At 41.9% G+C, this 23,073-nt stretch overlaps 1 protein-coding gene across 1 annotated transcript in view; it reads right to left on the reverse strand.

Moving 5' to 3' along the window:
- PPTC7 (protein phosphatase targeting COQ7) overlaps positions 1-20,763 on the reverse strand; it is a 41,516-nt gene extending 20,753 nt beyond the window's left edge. The window contains exon 1 of the mRNA NM_001192610.1: positions 20,532-20,763. Coding sequence (NP_001179539.1) covers positions 20,532-20,763 — 232 coding nt within the window. The remainder of the gene's footprint in view (positions 1-20,531) is intronic.
- Between the last annotated feature and the right edge of the window lie 2,310 nt (positions 20,764-23,073).

Raw genomic sequence — 23,073 nt, forward strand, 5'->3', positions numbered from 1 at the left:
ACATTTCATGCAAAGATGAGCTCAATAAAGGACAGAAATGGTATGGACCTAACAGAAGCAGAAGATATTAAGAAGAGATGGCAAGAATACACAGAAGAACTGTACAAAAAAGATCTTCACGACACAGATAATCACGATAGTGTGATCACTGACCTGGAGCCAGACATCCTGGAATGTGAAGTCAAGTGGGCCTTAGAAAGCAGCACTACAAACAAAGCTAGTGGAGGTGATGGAATTCCAGTTGAGCTATTCCAAATCCTGAAAGATGATGCTGTGAAAGTGCTGCACTCAATATGCCAGCAAATTTGGAAAACTCAGCAGTGGCCATAGGACTGGAAAAGGTCAGTTTTCATTCCAATCCCAAAGAAAGGCAATGCCAAAGAATGCTCAAACTACCGCACAATTGCACTCATCTCACACGCTAGTAAAGTAATGCTCAAAATTCTCCAAGCCAGGCTTCAGCAATATGTGAACCGCGAACTTCCTGATGTTCAAGCTAGTTTTAGAAAAGGCAGAGGAACCAGAGATCAAATTGCCAACATCCGCTGGATCATAGAAAAAGCAAGAGAGTTCCAGAAAAACATCTATTTCTGCTTTATTGACTATGCCAAAGCCTTTGACTGTGTGGGTCACAATAAACTGTGGAAAACTCTTCAAGAGATGGGAATACCAGACCACCTGATCTGCCTCTTGAGAAATCTGTATGCAGGTCAGGAAGCAACAGTTAGAACTGGACATGGAACAGACTGGTTCCAAATAGGAAAAGGAGTTCGTCAAGGCTGTATATTGTCACCCTGTTTATTTAACTTATACGCAGAGTACATCCTGAGAAACGCTGGACTGGAAGAAACACAAGCTGGAATCAAGATTGCCGGGAGAAATATCAATAACCTCAGATATGCAGATGACACCACCCTTATGGCAGAAAGTGAAGAGGAACTCAAAAGCCTCTTGATGAAAGTGAAAGTGGAGAGTGAAAAAGTTGGCTTAAAGCTCAACATTCAGAAAACGAAGATCATGGCATCCGGTCCCATCACTTCATGGGAAATAGATGGGGAAACAGTGGCTGACTTTATTTTTCTGGGCTCCAAAATCACTAGAGATGGTGACTGCAGCCATGAAATTAAAAGACGCTTATTCCTTGGAAGGAAAGTTATGACCAACCTAGATAGCATATTCAAAAGCAGAGACATTACTTTGCCAACAAAGGTTCGTCTACTCAAGGCTATGGTTTTTCCTGTGGTCATGTATGGATGTAAGAGTTGGACTGTGAAGAAGGCTGAGCGCCAAAGAATTGATGCTTTTGAACTGTGGTGTTGGAAAAGACTCTTGAGAGTCCCTTGGACTGCAAGGAGATCCAACCAGTCCATTCTGAAGGAGATCAGCCCTGGGATTTCTTTGGAAGGAATGATGCTGAAGCTGAAACTCCAGTACTTCGGCCACCTCATGCGAAGAGTTGACTCATTGGAAAAGACTCTGATGCTGGGAGGGATTGGGGGCAGGAGGAGAAGGGGACGACAGAGGATGAGATGGCTGGATGGCATCACTGACTCAATGTACGTGAGTCTCAGTGAACTCCGGGAGTCGGTGATGGACAGGGAGGCCTGGCGTGCTGCGATTCATGGGGTCGCAAAGAGTCGGACATGACTGAGCGACTGATCTGATCTGATTAAAGCTGAGGATTTTCCATTTCTAGATATTAGGAAATGTTACACACTGCCTAATAAATTAACGTTTAAGTAAAAAAATAACAGCAATGAAAGTCCAGCCATCTGATGTGTGCCTTGTACTGGCCCTTTAAGTTAACAGAAAAATTTTCCTTCTATTTATAAGATTAGATCTAGAATTTTGGTCTTAAAGGTTAACCTAATATTCATAACAATTAAGCCATAGACTTCTCTGGTGGCTCAGTGATAAAGAATGTGTCTGCCAATGCAGGAGACGGGCAGGGAGCAGGGAGGGGAGTGTTCAATCCCTGGGTTAGGAAGATTCCCTGGAGAAAGAAGTGGCAACCCACTCCACTGTTTTTGCCTGGGAAATCCCACGGACAGAGAAGCCTGCGGGCTACAGTCCAAGGGGTTGCAAAGATTCAGACATGACTTAGGAACTAAACGACACCCAAAGAGGATACTATTTTACCCCCTACTTTCTTCACCCCTCTATAAAAATAACAGCTGTTTTTTACTAAAATACCACCCTCTGGGAGAGGTCAAGTCACATGCAACCCTGGCAATAAATGCCTTTTTTTTTTTTAATTAACAAGTGAAAACAATTCTTTTGATTAAGGCTGCCAAATGAGGAACTGACCCTTAATTTCTGAATGCTAATTATGTTTTCAATATATTGTTGAAAACAATATATTGTTCAATTAAGTAATGACCTTCAGGTGGCAAAACAAGTAATTTTTTTCTTCTTTTTATTTTCCATACTTTTTCATTTTTTCAGTAATGAGTACATGTTACCTTTAAGGGAGAAATGATAAACTATACAAATTCAGTGAGAACTGCATTTTACACTTACATTAAATAGTAAAGCTATTCAACATTTTATTGAGTATTTCCTGTATGTAAAACATTGTGGTGAAAGGGAGCCAAAGGGATTTACATATACTAAAAGATTTCCTGCCCAGAGGAACTTAAAATCAAGTGCTGTGATGGGGGGAGTAGGGTTGAGAGGCTTAAGATAACCGGCTATAAAAAAAAATAAAAATAAAAAATAAATATGCACCACTAAAACCAAAACTAAAGAAGATCAGATTACATCCGGCTGAAGAAATCAGCAAAGTATTCACGGAGAGGTGTCTGATTTGAGCCTGCAAAGATGAAAATACAAGTTGTGCAAGAGGAGGCTGAGGAGAGAGGCATTTCAGACAGCTCCCTGTGATTTTTACTAATAAGAATACAGTACAAGTAATAAAGGTGAGAGAGCAGAGAAATCTCGCCTTCGGGTAAACACCTATCATCCCCCTACCACGAACTTCTAACCTGCAATTAGCCAAACAATGCACTGTGGGAGTTAAGGCATCTGGGAGGTCCCTCAGAAGCAAAGGGCTGGCCTGAGGCCACCAAAGTTCCAGAGGCCCACTGACAGTTCAGCAAGGCTCACTGAGGTCTTTCTCTGTTTTAATCAGGGGGCTTTTCTCAATTATTAGCCTAGAAATAGTTATAACTAACTGATGCTTTCGAACTGTGGCGCTGGAGAAGACTTTTGAAAGTTCCTAAGACAGCAAGAAGATCAAACAAGTCAATCTTAAAGGAAATCAACCTTGAATATTCACTGGAGACTGATGCTGAAGCTCCAATACTTTGGCCACCTGATGCAAAGAGCCAACTCATTGGAAAAGACTCAGATGCTGGGAAAGACTGAGAGCAGGAAAAGGGGGCGACAGGGGATGAGTCAGATGGATGGTATCATCCACTCAGTGGATCTGAGTTTGAGCAAACTCCCAGAGATGGTGAAAGTCAGGGAAGCCTGGCATGCTGCAGTCCATGGGGTCACAGAGAGTTGGACATGACTGAGCAACTTAACAATAAAGGGCTTCCCTTCTGGCTCAGCTGGTAAAGAATCTGCCGGCAATGTGGGAGACCTGAGTTTGATCCCTGGGTTGGGAAGAGCCCCTGCAGAAGGCAAAGGCTACCCACTCCAGTATTCTGGCCTGGAGAATTCCACGGAGTGTATAGTTCATGGGATCGCTAAGAGTCAGAAACGACTGGGTGACTTTCAAAAAAAAATAGTACTTAGACCCAACAAAGATTATCTCAGTAAAACATGTGTCTGACTCTTTGCAACCCCACGGACTGTAGCCTACCAGGCTCCTCTGTCCATGGAATTTTCCAGGCAAGAGCTGGAGTGGGTTGCCATCTCCCTCTCCAGGGGATCTTCCTGACCCAGGGATCGAACCTGGGTCTCCGGCATTGCAGGCAGACGCTTTACCATCTGAGCCACCAGGGAATCCCTTAAAGTTTTAAGTGATCATTTCTGGCTTCAAAGTCATTATAAACACACTGGGCAAGGGCACAGGCTTCAGAGTCAGATCTGGGTTCAAATTCCAGATGAGGTGTACTAAGGGCACCCTGGGTAGCACTTTGAGCCTCATTATCTTCACCTATAAATGGGAATCAACTCATGAACATCAAGTCCTGGTGTGAGGGAACAGGGATAATGGTGTAAAGATTGCCTCATTACAGTGCTCAGCTCATGGCCAATACGCAGTAAATGAGTGTTATGCCTCTCTTTAAAAAGGCCAAGTTATAGACTCTGTATATAGACTCTGCAGCCATCAGAAGAAAAAAGAGTTCTTTGGTCAGTGTCGGCTGCAAGTTTGACAAACACTGGACTATGATTTCAATCAAAAGACAATTCCCACTCATGAATAACATCTAAAAGATGAGTGGTCCATTCAGCTTTCCCAGCCACACATCCACCACCATTCAATATTCCATTAAACATTTAACAGCAACATTTTCAAGCACCAAGGAACAAATCTGTATTTGTCTCCAAAAAATACACCAAGATTCACCTGCATCTTGAGGAAATAAACTAGCTTTCTTTTTCCAGAAATGACTCTTAAGTTTTAACAAATCTCTCTTAAGCACCTGCTGCCTAAATGTTTCAAGGTTCACACCTCGAAATTTATCATTTTAAATGGGGAATCTTATAACAACTACTAACACATAGATGTTAGTGGACCTAACGATCTCCTGAGCCTATCATGGTAACAGCAACGACTCTATCGTAACTTTCCTCTCCTTATTGTGACCCCCTTCAGGGCTGAGACTTTCTTATACTGGTAACATCTTTCATTCCCGAGTGCTAGCGGGGTTCCCGGCACAACAGTTCTGAATTCCTGCTGCACACTGAGATGACCTGTGGAACCCAAGCCCCACCTACGGAACCAGTAGGCCCAGGGTAAGCCTGGGCCTTGTAACAAAGTATAAAAATCCAAACCCCCAAGAGATTCTAACAAGACTCAGCTTCTTCCTCACACTAAGGACTCCATAAAGACCAGATGGACACATGCATGCCCAAGCCAAATGACTGTGCCTCTGAAATGCCTCTTCTACCAATCAATTCCGTTTTCAATTTCCAAAGTCAACTCTTTTCTTGCATTTCCTAACCCAATTACAGGCAGCCAAACCCAGCCACACTTCCAGGCTTGAAACCTTAAAGAAACTTCTAGAAGGTAACACCTCAAAATCAACTCCAATTTCTCTTTCTCCTTCACCCTCTTTGTCCAATTATCATTAAGTCCTGTTGATTCTATGTCTGCATTGTGCCTGAAGCCCAGCTACTTCCCAGTGTCCCTAGTTAAACCCCATTCTAGTTCAGACCATTTCAGGAGCTTCCTAATTGGGCTTTTGCCTTCTGAGCTCTCATTATATCCTCTATACCTTTTTTTTAAACAAGACTGCTATGTCCATATTATATTTCTTGTCAAATACCTTCCATGTATATATACTTATTTACTTGTTTTTCTAAGAACATTCTCTAGAAGAATATATAAGAAACTGATATCACTGGTTTCTTCTGGGAGAGGAACTTCTGCAGCTAGGAGACAAGGAAGGGTGAGAGGGAAACTTTACTGTATGCATACTTTTGAATTTTTAATATCTTCTGCATTTTGTACCATCCAAATGTGTTGTTTCTTCAAAAACAATCAAACTAAACCCAAAACAACAAAAGCAAAAACATCTACAGCTTTCTACCAACACCGAAAAACAAGACGACACCCAACATGGCAACTGTGACCTTTGACAACTTGGTCTTAATCTGCTTTTTAACATCAATTCTCAGTCATCTCCACCTTGCCAGCACAAACTACTCTCTAGGCTCAAAACAGCTGTGTTTGGGAAGTCTTCTGTGCCTCTGCTGATCACTCAATCTGGAGAGCCTTACCAATCCCCTCACTTTGCTCAATTTATTGAAAAACCGATCTCTGGAACCCCGACTCCATGCTTCCACATCTCCTAACGTGTATGCATTCTTTCATATGTGCATATGTGAACTTCTCCAAGGGGCTATGAAACTTCAGAGCCGAAACCTGTTTTGTTCTTGGGTCTTTTCCACAGCATCTGTCAGGGACTAACAGCAAACAACCAGTAAACAATGAATTCAGTTGACTGTACTGGTAAGTTAGAATATTGAAATTCTTGTATACCAACTTTCACCTGAGCACTTCAAAGAGAGAATTAATCCACTGGGGGTGGGGGAGAGGGATAAACTGGGAGACTGGGATTGACATATACACACTACTAAAATAGATAACTAATAAGAACTTAATAAGAACTTACTGTATAGCACAGGGAACTCTACTCAATACTTTGTAATGGCCTGTATGAGAAAAGAATCTAAAGAAAGAGTGTGTATATATATAAAAGTGATACACTTTGCTGTACACCTAAAACTACATTGTAAATCAACTTTATTCCAAGGAAAATTTTAAAAAGAGAGAGGAAATGAGCGCATTACCTCATCCTACAGCTGCACAAGGTGTCGTGCCCTCCTCTCACAGAACCTTAAACTGAGCCTGAATGGAAAGACACGTGAAAAGGAGTCTTGCAGATGACACAGCTCCCAGCATTCTTTGCCACTAATTGGCTGTAGGACACTGACCAAATAACTTCTCTAAACTTTCGTTTTCTCAACTGTGAAATAAAGGGCAGGAGGACAAATTCTCTGCAGAGTTCCTTTTTCTAAGATTCTAAGTCACAATGTGCGGATCACAATACACTGTGGAAAATTGTGAGAGAGATGGGAATACCAGACCACCTGACCTGCCTCTTGAGAAATCTGTATGCAGGTCAGGAAGCAACAGTTAGAACTGGACATGGAACAACAGACTGGTTCCAAATAGGAAAAGGAGTACATCAAGGCTGTATATTGTCACCCTACTTATTTAACTTCTATGCAGAGTACATGATGAGAAACGCTGGGCTGGAGGAAGCACAAGCTGGAATCAAGATTGCCGGGAGAAATATCAATAACCTCAGATATGCAGATGACACCACCCTTATGGCAGAAAGTGAAGAGGAACTCAAAAGCCTCTTGATGAAAGTGAAAGTGGAGAGTGAAAAAGTTGGCTTAAAGCTCAACATTCAGAAAATGAAGATCATGGCATCCGGTCCCATCACTTCATGGGAAATAGATGGGGAAACAGTGGCTGACTTTATTTTTCTGGGCTCCAAAATCACTGCAGATAGTGACTGCAGCCATGAAATTAAAAGATGCTTACTCCTTGAAAGAAAACTCATGACCAACCTAGATAGCATATTGAAAAGCAGAGACATTACTTTGCTAACAAAGGTCCGTCTAGTCAAGGCTATGGTTTTTCCAGTGGTCATGTATGGATGTGAGAGTTGGACTGTGAAGAAAGCTGAGCACCAAAGAATTGATGGTTCTGAACTGTGGTGTTGGAGAAGACTCTTGAGAGTCCCTTGGACTGCAAGTAGATCCAACCAGTCCATCCTAAAGGAGACCAGTCCTGGGTGTTCATTGGAAGGACTGACGTTGAAGAGGAAACTTCAATACTTTGGACACATGATGCGAAGAGCTGACTCATTTGAAAAGACCCTAATGTTGGGAAAGACTGAGGGCAGGAGGAGAAGGGGACGACAGAGGATGAGATGGTTGGATGGCATCACTGACTCGATGGACATGGGTTTGGGTGGACTCCAGGAGTTGGTGATGGACAGGGAGGCCTGGCGTGCTGCAGTTCATGGGGTCGCAAAGAGTCAGACATGACTGAGCAACTGAACTGAACTGAAGTCACAATGCAAGACAAGGGAGCCTGTTTTAGAAACTCTATAAAATAAAAGTTAACAGGCACATACTAAGTCACTTTAGCCAAGTCCAATTCTTTGCAACCCTATAGATGGTAGCCCGCCAGACTCCTCTGTCCACAGGATTCTCCAGGCAAGAATACCAGAGTGGGCTGCCATGTCCTTCTCCAGGGTATCTTCCTGACCCAGGGATAGAACTCATAGCTCTTATGTCTCCTGAAATGGCAGGTGGGTTCTTTACCACTAGCGCCACCTGGAAAGAATATTACATTTACTGTATGAACTAGTTTTGAAGCAAACATTCCACTGCAGGCTTCTCAATTTATCCTTTCCCATTAGCATACCACCTCATGTATGTTTTCAGAGAACTCCAATAATGATTTAGAAAAACAATGTCCCATGTCCTTTTACTTCAGTTTTAACCACCTGACTAGAATGTTGAGGAAGTTTTTTTCTCCTTTAAGCCACTGACAAAAATGAAGGCCAACTATTTTTCAATTTGAAATTCTGATAAAATAAAAGATAGCTATAGATTAACTAGCTTCACTGAATTCAGACAATCTGTAAATTATTTAATATATATGTGTAGAATTTATTCATAAAACACACCAAAGACCATTAATTGTTCAGTGAATTCAGTGTACATGAACAAGAAAACTAAAATGAATGTGGCTTCTCAAGAATTAAGAAGTGGATTTTTAAAAACAATACATGCAAAAGACATCTCTGTTTATACTTTCTCATTTCATAGCAACACTGATGACCATACTGCCAATTAGCATTCAACCTAGAGGCCATGAACCGTTTTCTTGTGTAAATAGTTTAAATCTATTTTCTAATCCAAAACTGCTACCCAAACACTGATGTCAAAACAGAAGCACTCCTTGTTTGCTTCATTCAGCATAGCTAACCTTTTGCATCTACCTCAAATGACAGCACAGACTACTGTGATAAGTCAGAAACCTACTGGAGACAGCATCCTTGAAAGATCAAAATGTACAGTCACAGTAGTACAAAACGAAAGAAGTTCCCTCACCATGAAGGAACAAGCAAAAAGAAATGAGTAAAAGAAAAATCAGTGCAAAAATGTGTTGGAACTGGCTTGAGTCAAAATAGTACTCAGTCGCTAAACAGAAAGCACTCTTTGTAGTAAGTCACTTTTGTAGTCTCTGGCAAAGTTTTTGCAGTCATTTTGTAGTCCGTGGGATTCATACCAACAATTCAATCAATTCTAGAACTATTCACCAGCTACAAACTTATTCACCTCAAAAATAACTGTTTAAGAACCTAGCAAATTCATAAATTTTTAAATGTGACAGGCTCAAGGTCAACAATAAGCTTATATACATTTTAATTTTTACTTATTTATTTTTGTTGCTCTGGGTCTTCTTTGCTTTGCACGGGTTTTCTCTAGTCGCTGTGAGCGGGGGCTACTCTAGTTGCAGTGCACAGGCTTCTCGTGTTGCAGAGCACGGGCTCTAGGCACTCGGGCTTCAGCAGTTTTGACCCAAGGGCTTGGTAATTGTAGTTTGAGGGCTCTAGAGCTCAAGCTCAGTGGCTGTGGCGCAGGGGCTTAGTGCTCCACAGCACATGGTATCTTCCTAGACCAGGGATCGAACCTGTGTTCCTTGTACTGGCAGACAAATTCCCATCCACTGCACCACCAGGGAGGTTCCAACAATAAGCTTACTAATAAGAGTAATTTCATAACCACTGGAAAGGTATGAATTTGTATAACTTTTTTGGAGGGACCTACACTACTATTTAAATCAGAAGCCTTTCAAAAGTTCACAGCCTTAGACTCAGGAACTCCTCTTCAAGGCATTTATCCTAAGGAAATATTCAAATGTAGAGATATTTACTCTAGTGTTACTTGTAACAGAAAATTGGAAATAATCTAAATAACTAAAAATAGAAGACTTCATGGGCTATATATGCAGTAAAATATACCTACGATTATTAGTATGGAAATATGTTCATGTTACATTACTTATTAATAACATTACAGAGCAGAATATATAGTAACCTGATTTTATTTGTTAATTTGTATACATACAAGTGTATATACACAAAAGTTAGAGGAAACCACACTGACTGTAACTGAGTTATAAGTTACAAGTACTTCATACTGTGTTTTTGAGAACATGTGTTGCTTTTTATAAGCACAAAACAAAATCATTTATTTAAAAGCACTAGATTCAAAAGAGAAAACTTAGGTTCAAGTCCCAGCTCTGATACTAGCTGTAGTAACCTTACGGATGAGTCAACTTTATAGATGAGTAAACAGACACAGATTAAGCAGAGATAAGAGCAACTATCTCATAGTTTAAAAGATTAAATAAGATAAAACATAAAAAATTTTATTGGAAAGAGAAGTGACACATTTGGAGAAGTTGAAGTAGGTCTTTAAAATATGATCCAAGTGAAAATTATATTGAGAATACTTTTTCTTTTTTCTCTCATTTTCTTTTATTCTGTTAAAAATTCTAGTTTGATAGTGAAAAAGAATCGGACTATGAGCTATTTTAAAGAATTAAGGAAGAATTGGTATTGATTATATAGTATTTAAGGACAAATTATATATTTTGCTGTTTATGGTAGTAACTCACTGAATAAAATAAGTAATTGGCCAACATTAAGTATATTTCCAACACAGAAGGGTTCAAAACATTGCATTATAAACTCTTTTGGGAAATGTATCTAAAGGGTTTTTTTTTTTTAAGTTCTGTTCTTATTCTACTTTTTGTTTGGCTGTATTTTTATTTTCAGATAGATTAATAAATCTGGCAGCTGATTTCTGCAAAAAAAAAAAAAAATACACTGTAAAATCTAAAGCACTGAATAAAGCACTGGTAAGTTGAATCATACTTTGTGTCAGATATTGAACAATTAGGAGAAAACAGAATGAAGTATCTTCACTCTTTAAAGAAAAGTTTCTGCTCCTTCACTGCCCCACCCCCACCACCACAGCATTCCCCTAAAATCCAGTTTGGGATCCCATTCAAAAGTGTTTAGCATCTTTAAAATTTTAAACTGGAAGATCGGTGCCACTTGTCAACTCAAGTTTAAATGCGTAAGTGTGTGTTATCAGCCCAATGCCTTCTGCAGTGTGTCAGTTTCTGCAAAAAATGCGTTGATTTATGATGAACTGTGTGAACGGTTTAATAACAGGAAACAAATGCTTTTAGATCTCAGAGAGATAGAAAACAGATTTTAAAAATATTTGACAACTCTCAAACAAGACAGATAACTGAATTTAATACAAATGACAAAAATTAGGATATGGGTAACCAGTTCTTAAAATGAGACCAAAAGTTAACACTAGCTTTGAAAGGCAAACTTAGAAAGCACACCATTCTTCAACTGACAGAAAAGTAAAACTTCTTTAGACAGAACAAACTGGCAACTTACTTTTCCAAAGCATTTTCCTGAAAATTCTGACTTAAAGTCCCAGTTAAGGCCTCTCTAAAAGGCACAGAGACCTTTATAAAATGAATTTGACATTTAGTTTGAACTTGACATAAGCGTTTATTCAAAGGACATGGTTGTAGGTCAAATACTCTGACCTGGTGTAGTGGTTCTTGAGTCACAGGAGTACAAACTCCGTTTGGACACTGTTGCAACCATTCAGGTCATGTATTGGCCAGTTTCAGAAAGCAGGGCTAAAGTTCAGGAACAGCCTCCTCTAATCCAGGTTCCCTCAACTCCTCTCCCCCCAAAACACCCACAGCACAGCCAGCTAATATCTACCTCTTACCTTCTGCTACAATTTAAAACCTTTTAACAAAAGTATATTTTCTAAAAAGTATTAAGTCATGCATTTAAAATGCAACTACTTGCTCTATTAAAAAAAAAAAAAATTCATCCAGATTCCTTTAAGGAGATTATTAACAAATTGAGAGAGAAGCTGGTAAGTTAGGAAAATTTAAAACCTAAGCTTGAGAATTCCTAGATTAGAGACTGACTAAAAGAAAAGTAGCTCTCTCAGACAGTGTAACAAATGAGAAAATGACTTTAAAAATACACCTTATACCTTATGAAAAGTACAATATACCTATGTAGCAAAATGAGAAAAATATCAGTGAACAGGATTTAAGAAACAAACAGCAAAATTCCTCTATCTGTTAACCCTGTAATCTATTACAGAATGAGAGAATACCATGAAGAGTCGAAGACCAACTAATCAGTGGCTATTTTTTCGTCTGCAGCTTCTTAAACCCTGCTGTTTTTACGAGTCCTGGAAGGCTCTTTTACTGAGCCAACAATTCTCATACTTCCTTAACATTCCACAATTTTCTCTCGAAAGCAAATAGATTATTATGAAATCTAGCATATTTAAAGTACTGATTGATCTCAGAACATATATATCTGATTGCTGACATTTAAAAAATATTCCTCCTCTAGTAATAATTATATTAGAACTATATAAAATAGATATATAAAGACAACTATATTGCTCACAGTTACAGAGTTGTAATATGACTAGCAATTTCATTTCTTGGTATATACCCAAGAGAACAGAAAATATGTTTACAAAAAAACTTATACATAAATGTGTCATAGCAGCTGTATTCACAACAGCCCAAAAGTGGAAACAACACAGGGTCCATTAACAGATTTTTTTAAATGTGGCATACCCATATCAGAATATTCGGCCATAAAAAGGAATATACACTACAGTGTAAGTAAATCTTCTAGTACTGCTTCTGTTTTATATTTTGGGGTTTTTTTGGCCATGAAGCATGTGGGATCTTGGCTCCCTGACCAGGGCCTGAACTGGCATCTTCTGCATTGGAAGGCAAAGTCCTAACCACTGGACTGCCAGGAAATCCCAATATGGGTAAATTTTAAAAATTTTATGCTGAGTGAAAAACGTAAGACACCAAAGACCACGTACTACATGATTTCATTCACCTGAAATGCCCAAAATAGACCCTTCTGTAAGAGTGTCAGAATCTACTTTCTGTTGCCAGGGGCCGAGGGAGGGGAGCTGGGAAGTGACTAATCGTTAGGGGTTTTCTTGTAGAGTGATGAATACGTTCTGGAACTAGTTAGTGGCAGTGGTTGCACAACCTTATGAATGTTGTGTTACTGAACTTTTCACTTTAAACAGTGCATGTCATGGCAGGTGAACTGTATATTAAAAAAAAAATTCAGTCAGGGTCATGTTGGCTGAATGTTGACAGTTAGGTCAGGTTGAATTCTGACTGTCAGAAAATTATGACTATATAAATGATGAGACTGGTTTCCTGACACAGCTTGAAATCTAGATAAGGGAAATTCAAAAGAGGGCTTCTTGAAAGGCTGAAATTAGCACTCCTCCAAGGTGACTAGTACTTTGTTAAAAAGGCAACTCACTTTCAGATATAGAACTTTTTGATCAAGTATATCAAAATTACTATGACTGTTGGAAAACATCATTCTACCTAAATAAAACTTTTATCTTTATATTGTTCAAGTAATCCTCATTCTTTAAGACAACTACTTTTTATTTTAAAAAAATAATTTTTTTTTTGGTCATCCTGAGTGATTCACAGGATCCTAGTTCCCTGACCAGGTATCAGATTTTGTGCCCTGTGCAATGGAAGAGTGGAGGCCTAACCACTGGACTGCCAGGAAGTCCCAAGACAAACTACTTTTAAGACTGGCACAACTCACAGAAACATTTCAAATTCCTGGTCACAATCAAAATTTTATCTAGAGGCTAGATTTTATTTCTGTTTAAGGTTTCAAGTTCAGTTCAGTCAGTCACTCAGTCGTGTCTGACTCTTTGCAACCCCATGAATCGCAGCACGCCAGGCCTCCCTGTCCATCACCAACTCCCAGAGTTCACCCAAACTCATGTGCATCGAGTCGGTAATGCCATCCAGCCATCTCATCCTCTGTCATCCCCTTCTCCTGCTCCCAATCTCTCCCAGCTTCAGGGTCTTTCCCAATGAGTCAACTCTTCACATGAGGTGGCCAAAGTACTGGAGTTTCAGCCTCAGCATCAGTCCTTCCAATGAACACCCAGGACTGGGTCTCCTTCAGAATGGACTGGTTGGATCTCCTTGCAGTCCAAGGGACTCTCAAGAGTCTTCTCCAGCACTACAGTTCAAAAGCATCAATTCTTCGGCGCTCAGCTTTCTTTACAGTCCAACTCTCATATCCATACGTGACCACTGGAAAAACCATAGCCTTGACTAGACGGACCTTTGTTGGCAAAGTAACATCTTTTTAATATTGAATAAAAGATTTAAAATATCTTTTAACAATATATTTTAATATTAAAAATAGCTTTTTAATATGCTATCTAGGTTGGTCATAACTTTCCTTCCAAGGAGCAAGCGTCTTTTAATTTCATGGCTGCAATCACTATCTGCAGTGATTTTGGAGCCCCCCAAAAATAAAGTCAGCCACCGTTTCCACTGTTTCCCCATCTATTTCCCATGAAGTGATGTGACCAGATGCCATGATCTTAGCCTTTTCTGAATGTTGAGCTTTAAGCCAACTTTTTCACTCTCCACTTTCACTTTCATCAAGAGGCTTCTGAGTTCCTCTTCACTTTCTGCCATAAGGGTGGTGTCATCTGCATATCTGAGGTTATTGATATTTCTCCCGGCAATCTTGATTCCAGCTTGTGCTTCCTCCAGCCCAGCGTTTCTCATCATGTACTCTGCATAGAAGTTAAATAAGTAGGGTGACAATATACAGCCTTGACGAACTCCTTTTCCTATTTGGAACCAATCTGTTGTTCCATGTCCAGTTCTAACTGTTGCTTCCTGACCTGCATATAGGTTTCTCAAGAGGCAGGTCAGGTGGTCTGGTATTCCCATCTCTTTCAGAATATTCCACAGTTTGTTGTGATCCACACAGTCAAGGCTTTGGCATAGTCAATAAAGCAGAAATAGATGTTTTTCTGGAACTCTCTTGCTTTTTCTATGATCCAGTGGATGTTGGCAATTTGATCTCTGGTTCCTCTGCCTTTCCTAAAACCAGCTTGAACATCTGGAAGTTCACGGTTCACATATTGCTGAAGCCTGGCTTGGAGAATTTTGAGCATTACTTTACTAGCGTGTGAGATGAGTGCAATTGTGCGGTAGTTTGAGCATTCTTTGGCATTGCCTTTCTTTGGGATTGGAATGACAACTGACCTTTTCCAGTCCTGTGGCCGCTGCTGAGTTTTCCAAATTTGCTGGCATATTGAGTGCAGCACTTTCACAGCATCATCTTTCAGGATTTGAAATAGCTCAACTGGAATTCCATCCCCTCCCCTAGCTTTGTTTGTAGTGCTGCTTTCTAAGGCCCACTTGACTTCACATTCCAGGATGTCTGGCTCTAGGTGAGTGATCAAACCATCGTGATAATATCTGAGTCGTGAAGACCTTTTTTGTACAGTTCTTCTGTGTAGTCTTGCCACCTCTTCTTAATATCTTCTGCTTCTGCTAGGTCCATACCATTTCTGTCCTTTATCTAGCCCATCTTTGCATGAAATGTTCCCTTGGTATTTCTAATTTTCTTGAAGAGATCTCTAGTCTTTCCCATTCTGTTGTTTTCCTCTATTTCTTTGCACTGATTGCTGAGGAAGGCTTTCTTATCTCTCCTTGCTATTCTTTGGAACTCTGCATTCAAATGTTTATATCTTTCCTTTTCTCCTTTGTTTTTTGCTTCTCTTCTTTTCACAGCTATTTGTAAGGCCTCCTCAGACAGCCGTTTTCGTTTTTTGCATTTCTTTTCCATGGGGATGGTCCTGATCCCTGTCTCCTGTACAATGTCACGAACCTCCATCCACAGTTCATCAGGTACTCTGTCTATCAGATCTAGTCCCTTAAATCTATTTCTCACTTCCACTGTATAATCATAAGGGATTTGATTTAGGTCATACCTGAATGGTCTAGTGATTTTCCCTACTTTCTTAAATTTAAGTCTCTTAAAGTTTCAAGTTAATCAAGCTTAAATAAACATCGTCCAGTTTTACAAGAATTACTTTTCTGAAGGAGATCAGCCCTGGGATTTCTTTGGAAGGAATGATGCTAAAGCTGCAACTCCAGTACTTTGGCCACCTCATGCGAAGAGTTGACTCATTGGAAAAGACTCTGATACTGGGAGGGATTGGGGGCAGGAGAAGGGGATGACAGAGAATGAGATGGCTGGATGACATCACTGACTTGATGGACGTGAGTCTGAGTGAACTCCGGGAATTGGTGATGGACGGGGAGGCCTGGTGTGCTGCGATTCATGGGGTCGCAAAGAGTCAGACACAACTGAGCAACTGAACTTAACTGAACTTTACAACTCAATACAACTCAAAGCCAGAACTTAGATGGCCTACACCATGCTATCTTTTTTTCAATAAACTGTGGTTTAGTATACAGAGGAGTTTTTGCTACATTTTAATTATGAGTCACACAATGAATAAAGGAGTACATACACACCCTTAAGTGAGAAAAGCATTACCAGAATGATTTAACGGTACCAGAAGACAGACCAGTTCTGAACTCACCTATCTTGTCAAGAACACTTAACCAGTGGTGTAACAGAAAGAGGACTGGAACAGGGAATCTTGGTGCTAGTCCTAATTCTGCCATTAACCTTGGCAAAGTAACCTTGTGGGGTTACTCCTAATGGAGTAACCTTGGTAAAGTCATTTGACCCTCTGCAGACTTCTGTCTTCTCTTCAGTAAAATGAAAGAATTGGATTCCAAGGTTTCTAAATCTCACAACCCTCAACAGTCTTTGATTCTATTGTTAAGTAGCTTAGGGCTGTGAGAGGCCCAGCAATTACACACTAGGCAGCTCCCATATTTTTATGTACTTAGGCAACCACACCGCATAGAGTAACAAGAGAACCCACTATTAGTCACAGGGAAGAAGGAAAAAGAAAAGTGCACACAGCTCCTGCCGGTACTGGTTTACTCCTGTTGGACCTAATCAAGAGAAAGCACCTCTGCCAACTTTCCAGGGGATAGGAGTGGTTCCTATGTCTCACCACACCCACCATAGTTGGTTTTTCCTAAAAGAAATCCAGTGGGACTCTACAAAAATGTTGTAAAGCAGCAAGTACTTTTAGTCACTGCATGACCAACAGGACAGATCAATTCTAAATTACAGAAATAAAACTGCTTTGTCTTTCTAATACAAAAAGAAATAAACAGCTTTCATTCCAAACAGTCCTAGATGACCACAGTGAGTTGCACAGATAACTTAGCAATAAATAGTGTCAACCCAAAGAAAACTAATTATCTATAGAACTAGAAGGTTCAAAGCACTGGGGTTCAACGTAACATTATTCAACACAGCCTCTTTTTTTGGCTGCTCCATGTAGCTTGTGGGATCTCAGTTCCCTTGTGGTGTGTGTGTTAGTCGCTCAGTCATGTCTGACTCTTTGGGACCCCATGGACTGTAGCCCTCCAGGCTCCTCTGTCCATGGAATTCTCCAGGCAAGAATACTGAAGTGGGTTGCCATTTTCTTCTCCAGGGGATCTTCCCAACCCAGGGATCAAACCCATGTCTCCCACACTGCAGGCAGATTCCTTACTGACTCAGCCGCCATCAAACCTGGGCCTCAGCAGTGAAAGCACTGAGTCCTAACCACTAGGCCACCAGGGAACGCCCTCAACATAGTCTTTGATGCAATTCAGCTTACAACTCCAACTTCCAGAGTAAAAAGCAGTATTAAAAACTCACTGAGACTCATTACGTCTTCCACAGCAAGAGCTAACCAGATCTGCCTATAATGGGATGGTGTCACTAAAATAGAGAAGTCACCATCATATGAATTGGTTTGTGGAAACCAAAGATCAAATGAGGCCAACTCAGAAGCTGTATCAGGTGGCTCTCAAGATGGCTTTCTGGAAGAACTCGTCCAACACAGGACAGTCCTAGAGAACCTGTATTCCCTGATTTGCATACAATTCTCTCTCAAAACAGCTCTTTGTCAAATACGGCCAAAGACCATCCCTAGTTCACATAAGCCATCATTTGTCTGGTTAAGTCTAGGAACATTCCTTTCAAGAGGGGCTACAGAGCTGTAGTTCTTAATCTGGCACCACCCAAGGACCTCTAGATGGACCTCTAGGTGGCCCATAGGTGGATTCTATGTACTTCATGGGGTCTCTGAAGTCCCCAAAGGCCTATGCAAAATTCTGTCTCTATGCACATTTCTGGAGGGAGAAAGCCTTTGCAGTGAACCAAGCAAAGTTAAGAACCACTGGTTTCAGCGCCAGATATAAAACAACGTATCTACTGAAGGTGACCATGTGAATAGAATGGGAAGTAATGTCCACTATTTGAGATGAAAAATAACAAAGAGTGCTATCTTTTCAAAACAAAAAGAAAATATATGATAGAAGTTTCTGAGGATCAGGTATGAGCTGAGTGGCTCTTGCCCAAAACCACAGATCACAGAGTGGTAAAGCTGAGGACCAAACCAGGCTGGGTTTCTGCCAGGATGGTATGTTTATACATTTTTCAAAATGGGTTTGACCAAAGTTTCACATATCCTTATGAATACCCCACTCCATTAAGATGGTAGCCTTCAAAAAACTTCAAGTCAAATTTCAGCATAGGCATCTGACACATTAAACTATCCCCCGAATCATTAATCAAATCACAGATCTTTCACATAAGCCAGCACATGCAGATTTTTAAGGGGGAACCTTAGTGGCTCAATATCCTCTATCCTATTGCACTACACCAGCAACTTGAACACCCCACTCCAGTACTCTTGCCTGGAAAATCCCATGGGCGGAGGAGCCCGGTAGGCTGCAGTCCATGGGGTCGCCAAGAGTCAGACACTACTGAGAGACTTCCCTTTCACTTTTCACTTTCATGCATTGGGGAAGGAAATGGCAACCCACTCCAGTGTTTTTACCTGGAGAATCCCAGGGACGGGGGAGCCTGGTGGGCTGCCGTCTATGGGGTCACACAGAGTCGGACACGACTGAAGTGACTTAGCAGCAGCAGCTGCAACTTGAAAAAGCAGAACAGGTCACAAGCTTTTAACTGTGAAGTGCCTCGATTGTAATGAAAACACACGGTGGTCCAGTGGTTAAGAATCTGCCTGCCAATGCAGAAAACATGGGCTCAGTCCTTCGTTCAGGAAGATCCCACATGCCACAGAGCAACTAAGCCTCTGCATCACAACTACCAAGCCCATGTGCCTCAACTACTGAAGCCAGTATGCCCAGAGTACATGCTCAACAAGAGAAGCCCCTGCCTGCGGCAACTAGAGAAAGCCTGCGTGAAGCAAGGAAAACCCAGTACAGTCAAAAATAAATTAAATAAAGAAATAAACCTTTAGTCAGGGTGACTTTAGAGTGGATTTGTATGACTTCAATTTTCAAGTTCCCCCAGGGAACTCTACTCAGTACTCTGTAATGACCTATATGGGAAAAGAATCTAAAAACCAGTGGATATATGTATATGTGCATCTGATTCACTTTTGTACAGCAGAAACTAACAGAACATTGTACATCGACTATAATCTAATAATAATTTTTTTTTAACTTGCAAGTTCCCTTCTAAGGAGTCTTTGCCTAAACACTAAATGATTTTTTCAACCTACCTAATGGAATCTTTCATAAATTAAACTGAAAACAACTTTTCTAGTGCTATCTTCATACACAGTACATGAGTAAAAGCAAAGATAATAGACTTATTCTGAGACCAAGTTAAAAAGTAATTATCATCATAAAATTACAGGACCTTGTGTTCCAATGTCAAGCTTTGGCTCAGTATATGCAATTTAAAGTAGTCAAAATGCTCAATCTCACCTGAGAAGTGAAAACAAAGCGACATTTGAACTTGAGTTCAATGACAACGTGTCCTTCAATTTCACAGGAAGTGCTCTATTTATTAAGAGAGATCTAAATGGCATAGGAGTCTATGGCATACACACTGCCTCCAAAGACATGCATGATGATAAAGTTTCTGATCGCTTCTGAATTCTATTTAGCCATTTCTGCAAGTTCTAACTCTAGACTCCCAAACCCTAAGATATAACTGGACTAGGCCCTCCGAAGCACCTGTGGCCTGAAATGGCTTTAACCAATTCTCAAGGCTTTCTTGGCCGCAGTGGAGAAGAGGGTTTGACCATTCTATTTTGGGTCAAGGAGACTCTCTTCCACCCTAAGTGACCTCAAGTGGCCAAGATCAGTTGGAAGAATGCACTGCGAGTGATTTTTTACCAGGCCAGCGGCCTCTATTGCGAGACTCCGACAAGGATAGAGATCTGGTCTTGGATCGAGGCGACGAAAGAATGCGGCTGAGCTGTGTGGGGCTTACGACAGCCAGTCTGCTCGGGAGCCCGCAACCCATAGCCGGGCCGAGGCGTCAGGAGCTCGAAGAAGCAGGGATCCCCAGGGCACGCAGAGGGAGGAGGAAGGGAGCGAGGGAATGAGCGAGGTTCGGAGCCTGCAGGTGTCGCCGGGGAAGGGGACGAGGTCGTCTGGGGCTGGCACTGACAAGTGACTAACAGTGCGGTTCCGGACTCGGACAAACTGGTCACATTCTCAGGGTGTGTGACCTTGAGCATGTGGCTCCACCGCTCAGCACCTCAGTTTCCTCATCTCTAAAATGGGGTTGATCAAGTGGAAAACGCACCTTCAAGCGCTTGGCACGGCGCCTGGCACCTAGTAAGCGCTCCGTACAAATGAACTACTACTGGCTCACTGGCTCCTCTTACCGCCTGGAGGAGCTAGAAAAGCCCCGAGCAGGGGAGTCCCCAGGAGGCGGATCCGGGGCTGGGGAGAGGGGACCCGGCCGAGCACTCACCGAGCACGTCTGCTGAGCGGTGCCGGGCTACGAAGCACGCGTCGTCCCCATAGCAAGCGCCCTTCTTGAGGAGGCCCTTACGGAAGTCCTTGCCGAAGCCGCAGCCGGCCGTCACTAGCCCGTAGTCACCGCCACCGCCGCCGCCACCGCCTCCGGCCCTGGGGTCAGTCTGCGAGAGGCCGCCGAGCACGGCGCGGGCCACCAGTCGCCCGTACGAGAGGACCGAGAACATCGCCGCCGCCGCCCCCCCGAGGAGGCGGGGGGCCCGGGGAACAGGAGGACGCGGAGGCCCGGAGCCGGCTCTCTCCTCAGCCGCAGCCGAGCCGCCGCCGGGACGCTCCTCAAGGCGGCGCGCAGTTACCGCCGCCGCCCTTGCCCGACGCGCGGGGCCTTGCACACGCTCCGCCGCGCGCACTGGAGCCAGAGCGAGGTCAGAACCGGCGGCTCCTCCGCCTCAGCCCGACTAGGGTCCCGGCTGCAGCCACCGCTGCCGCCGCCATCTTCCGCTCCACTAGCGTGTTCCGGGCCGCGCCGGCAGCACCGCCCCCCTTATGACCACGCCTATAGCCCCGCCCACGGCCCACGGCTTAGGACCAAGCCTCCTCCTCCTCGGCTCGGTGCCCTATGCAGTCACAGAGGTCGAGCTTGCGCAGAGGATGTGGTCACAATATCTCCTGGGAGTTGTAGTCCGGAGGCTGTAGTCGCTTCTTTTACTTCACTGCCTAGCTTCAAGGACCTAGGAGGAGTTCCCAGACGCGAGACAGAAGTTAAAAAGCGGAGAATTACAAGTGGGTTGTTTGAAAGTTTTCTCCCCTGCTTTCATTGAAGAGAAAACGCCACTATTCCTTTAAAAAAAAAAACCTGGAAAAAATTAATCGGGTCACGTATGATTTTTCTGTAACACATATATTAAACTGAAGTACACAAATCTAGTGACACCTCTAGCATTTGTATATTGGAAGGGTTTAGGGACGGGTTTAGTCCACTAACTGGACTGTAGCCATGTTCACAGGTGCCTCAAGGCCTTTGCTTTTGCTCTGCCTTCCACCCACTATATTTATTTTTATTATATATATATATTTTGGGGGGGGGGTGCTGCACTAAACAGTGAATAGGACCTTAGCTCCTCCACCAGGGATTGAACCCACACCCCCTGCAGTGGAAGCATGGAGTCCTAACCACTGGACCACCATGGGAAGTCCCCTTCCATCCACTTGAATCTAATTCCATTTCTTGAGTGACCTGTGCTCTTTCTTAAGTGTATCCCCAGAACATATGGGCACATGATAAACACTTTAATAAATGAATGAATGCCTATTTCACTAGATCCTAAGCACCCTAAAGGCAAGGATCATTTGCCACTATATTATTACAACTGATACAATTTCTATAAATATTGAACAAAAGAAGGGATAACTGAATAGGAACCATAAATATTAATAATAAAATATAGCATTTGTCAAATAAAGGAATGATTAAATGAATGGATTCAGAAATGAAAACAGATTTGAGGCAAATGATCTAATCTGAAATAGTTTTTGCTATCACCCAGAAGCATTGGGGTTTTCCAGCTTTTTGACAGAATTATAGTTCCTCTGGAGATTCCTGTGTCAATCTACAAATAAATCTCTTTTACACCTTTTTAAGTATATCTAAAGACTGCCAACCATCCACTCAAAGCACATTCCATTATCCCAATTACTGTCATCATTAAATACTTTTGTGGTTCATGGTGTTCTAAGTACTCTATATGTTTCTGTCCTTAAGGGTTTTCATCAAAATTGGACTGAACAAACCACTTCACACAATGAGTGGTCTTTTGTCAAATGTGTAGACAAAAAAAGATTCATTTACCGAATAAAAGATAGAGGGATTCTAGGCATGCAGTCACACCTTGCTATTTTTTTATGGCCCACAAGAATTAGAGAGTGCCCAGAAGAAGGGGGTGGAACCTTGTGGATCCTCAGCTTGGCATTTATGTCTGTGCCAGCCGTGCTAAAGGTTGTTCTTTTAAGCACATACCACTACCAAATCCCAGCCAGGATGTCAGGTAATTCTACCCCAAGGACAAACTTTTTAAAATAGCATGTCAACCCTTATTCCTTGCCTCGTCAGACTCCCACAGACTGCTACTACCTTTTCATTTTCAGGACATATATTTCCTCATTTCCATGTCACAGGAACCAGTTGGATGAGATAAGCAGGAACATAAGATGTGACTCTGATGCTGGGTAACCTCTGCTCTGTTGGGGCTACTGTTTTCACAGTTAAATGACACCAGTGCCTTGAGTTTCCTGCAAATGAGTTGCTTTTTGGAGCACAATGTGAACAGAATCCTTTCTCAAAGCTCCTTTGCTCTTTTTGGAAAGAAGAGACAAGGCCTCAGGTTTCCTTGAATCATTTATTCCAGAGCCAGTTCTGAAAAGTCTCACTATAGTGGGGAAGCCAGGAGAGGGTACTTGGAAAAAAAAATACACCTTCCCCTGCCCTCCCCCGGAGCACAGTTCACTTGTGACATTTTGCTAGACTTTAAAAGCCCTAA

The sequence above is a fragment of the Bos taurus genome, chromosome 17 (assembly GCF_002263795.3).
Source record: "Bos taurus isolate L1 Dominette 01449 registration number 42190680 breed Hereford chromosome 17, ARS-UCD2.0, whole genome shotgun sequence".
Taxonomy (NCBI): Eukaryota; Metazoa; Chordata; class Mammalia; order Artiodactyla; family Bovidae; genus Bos; species Bos taurus.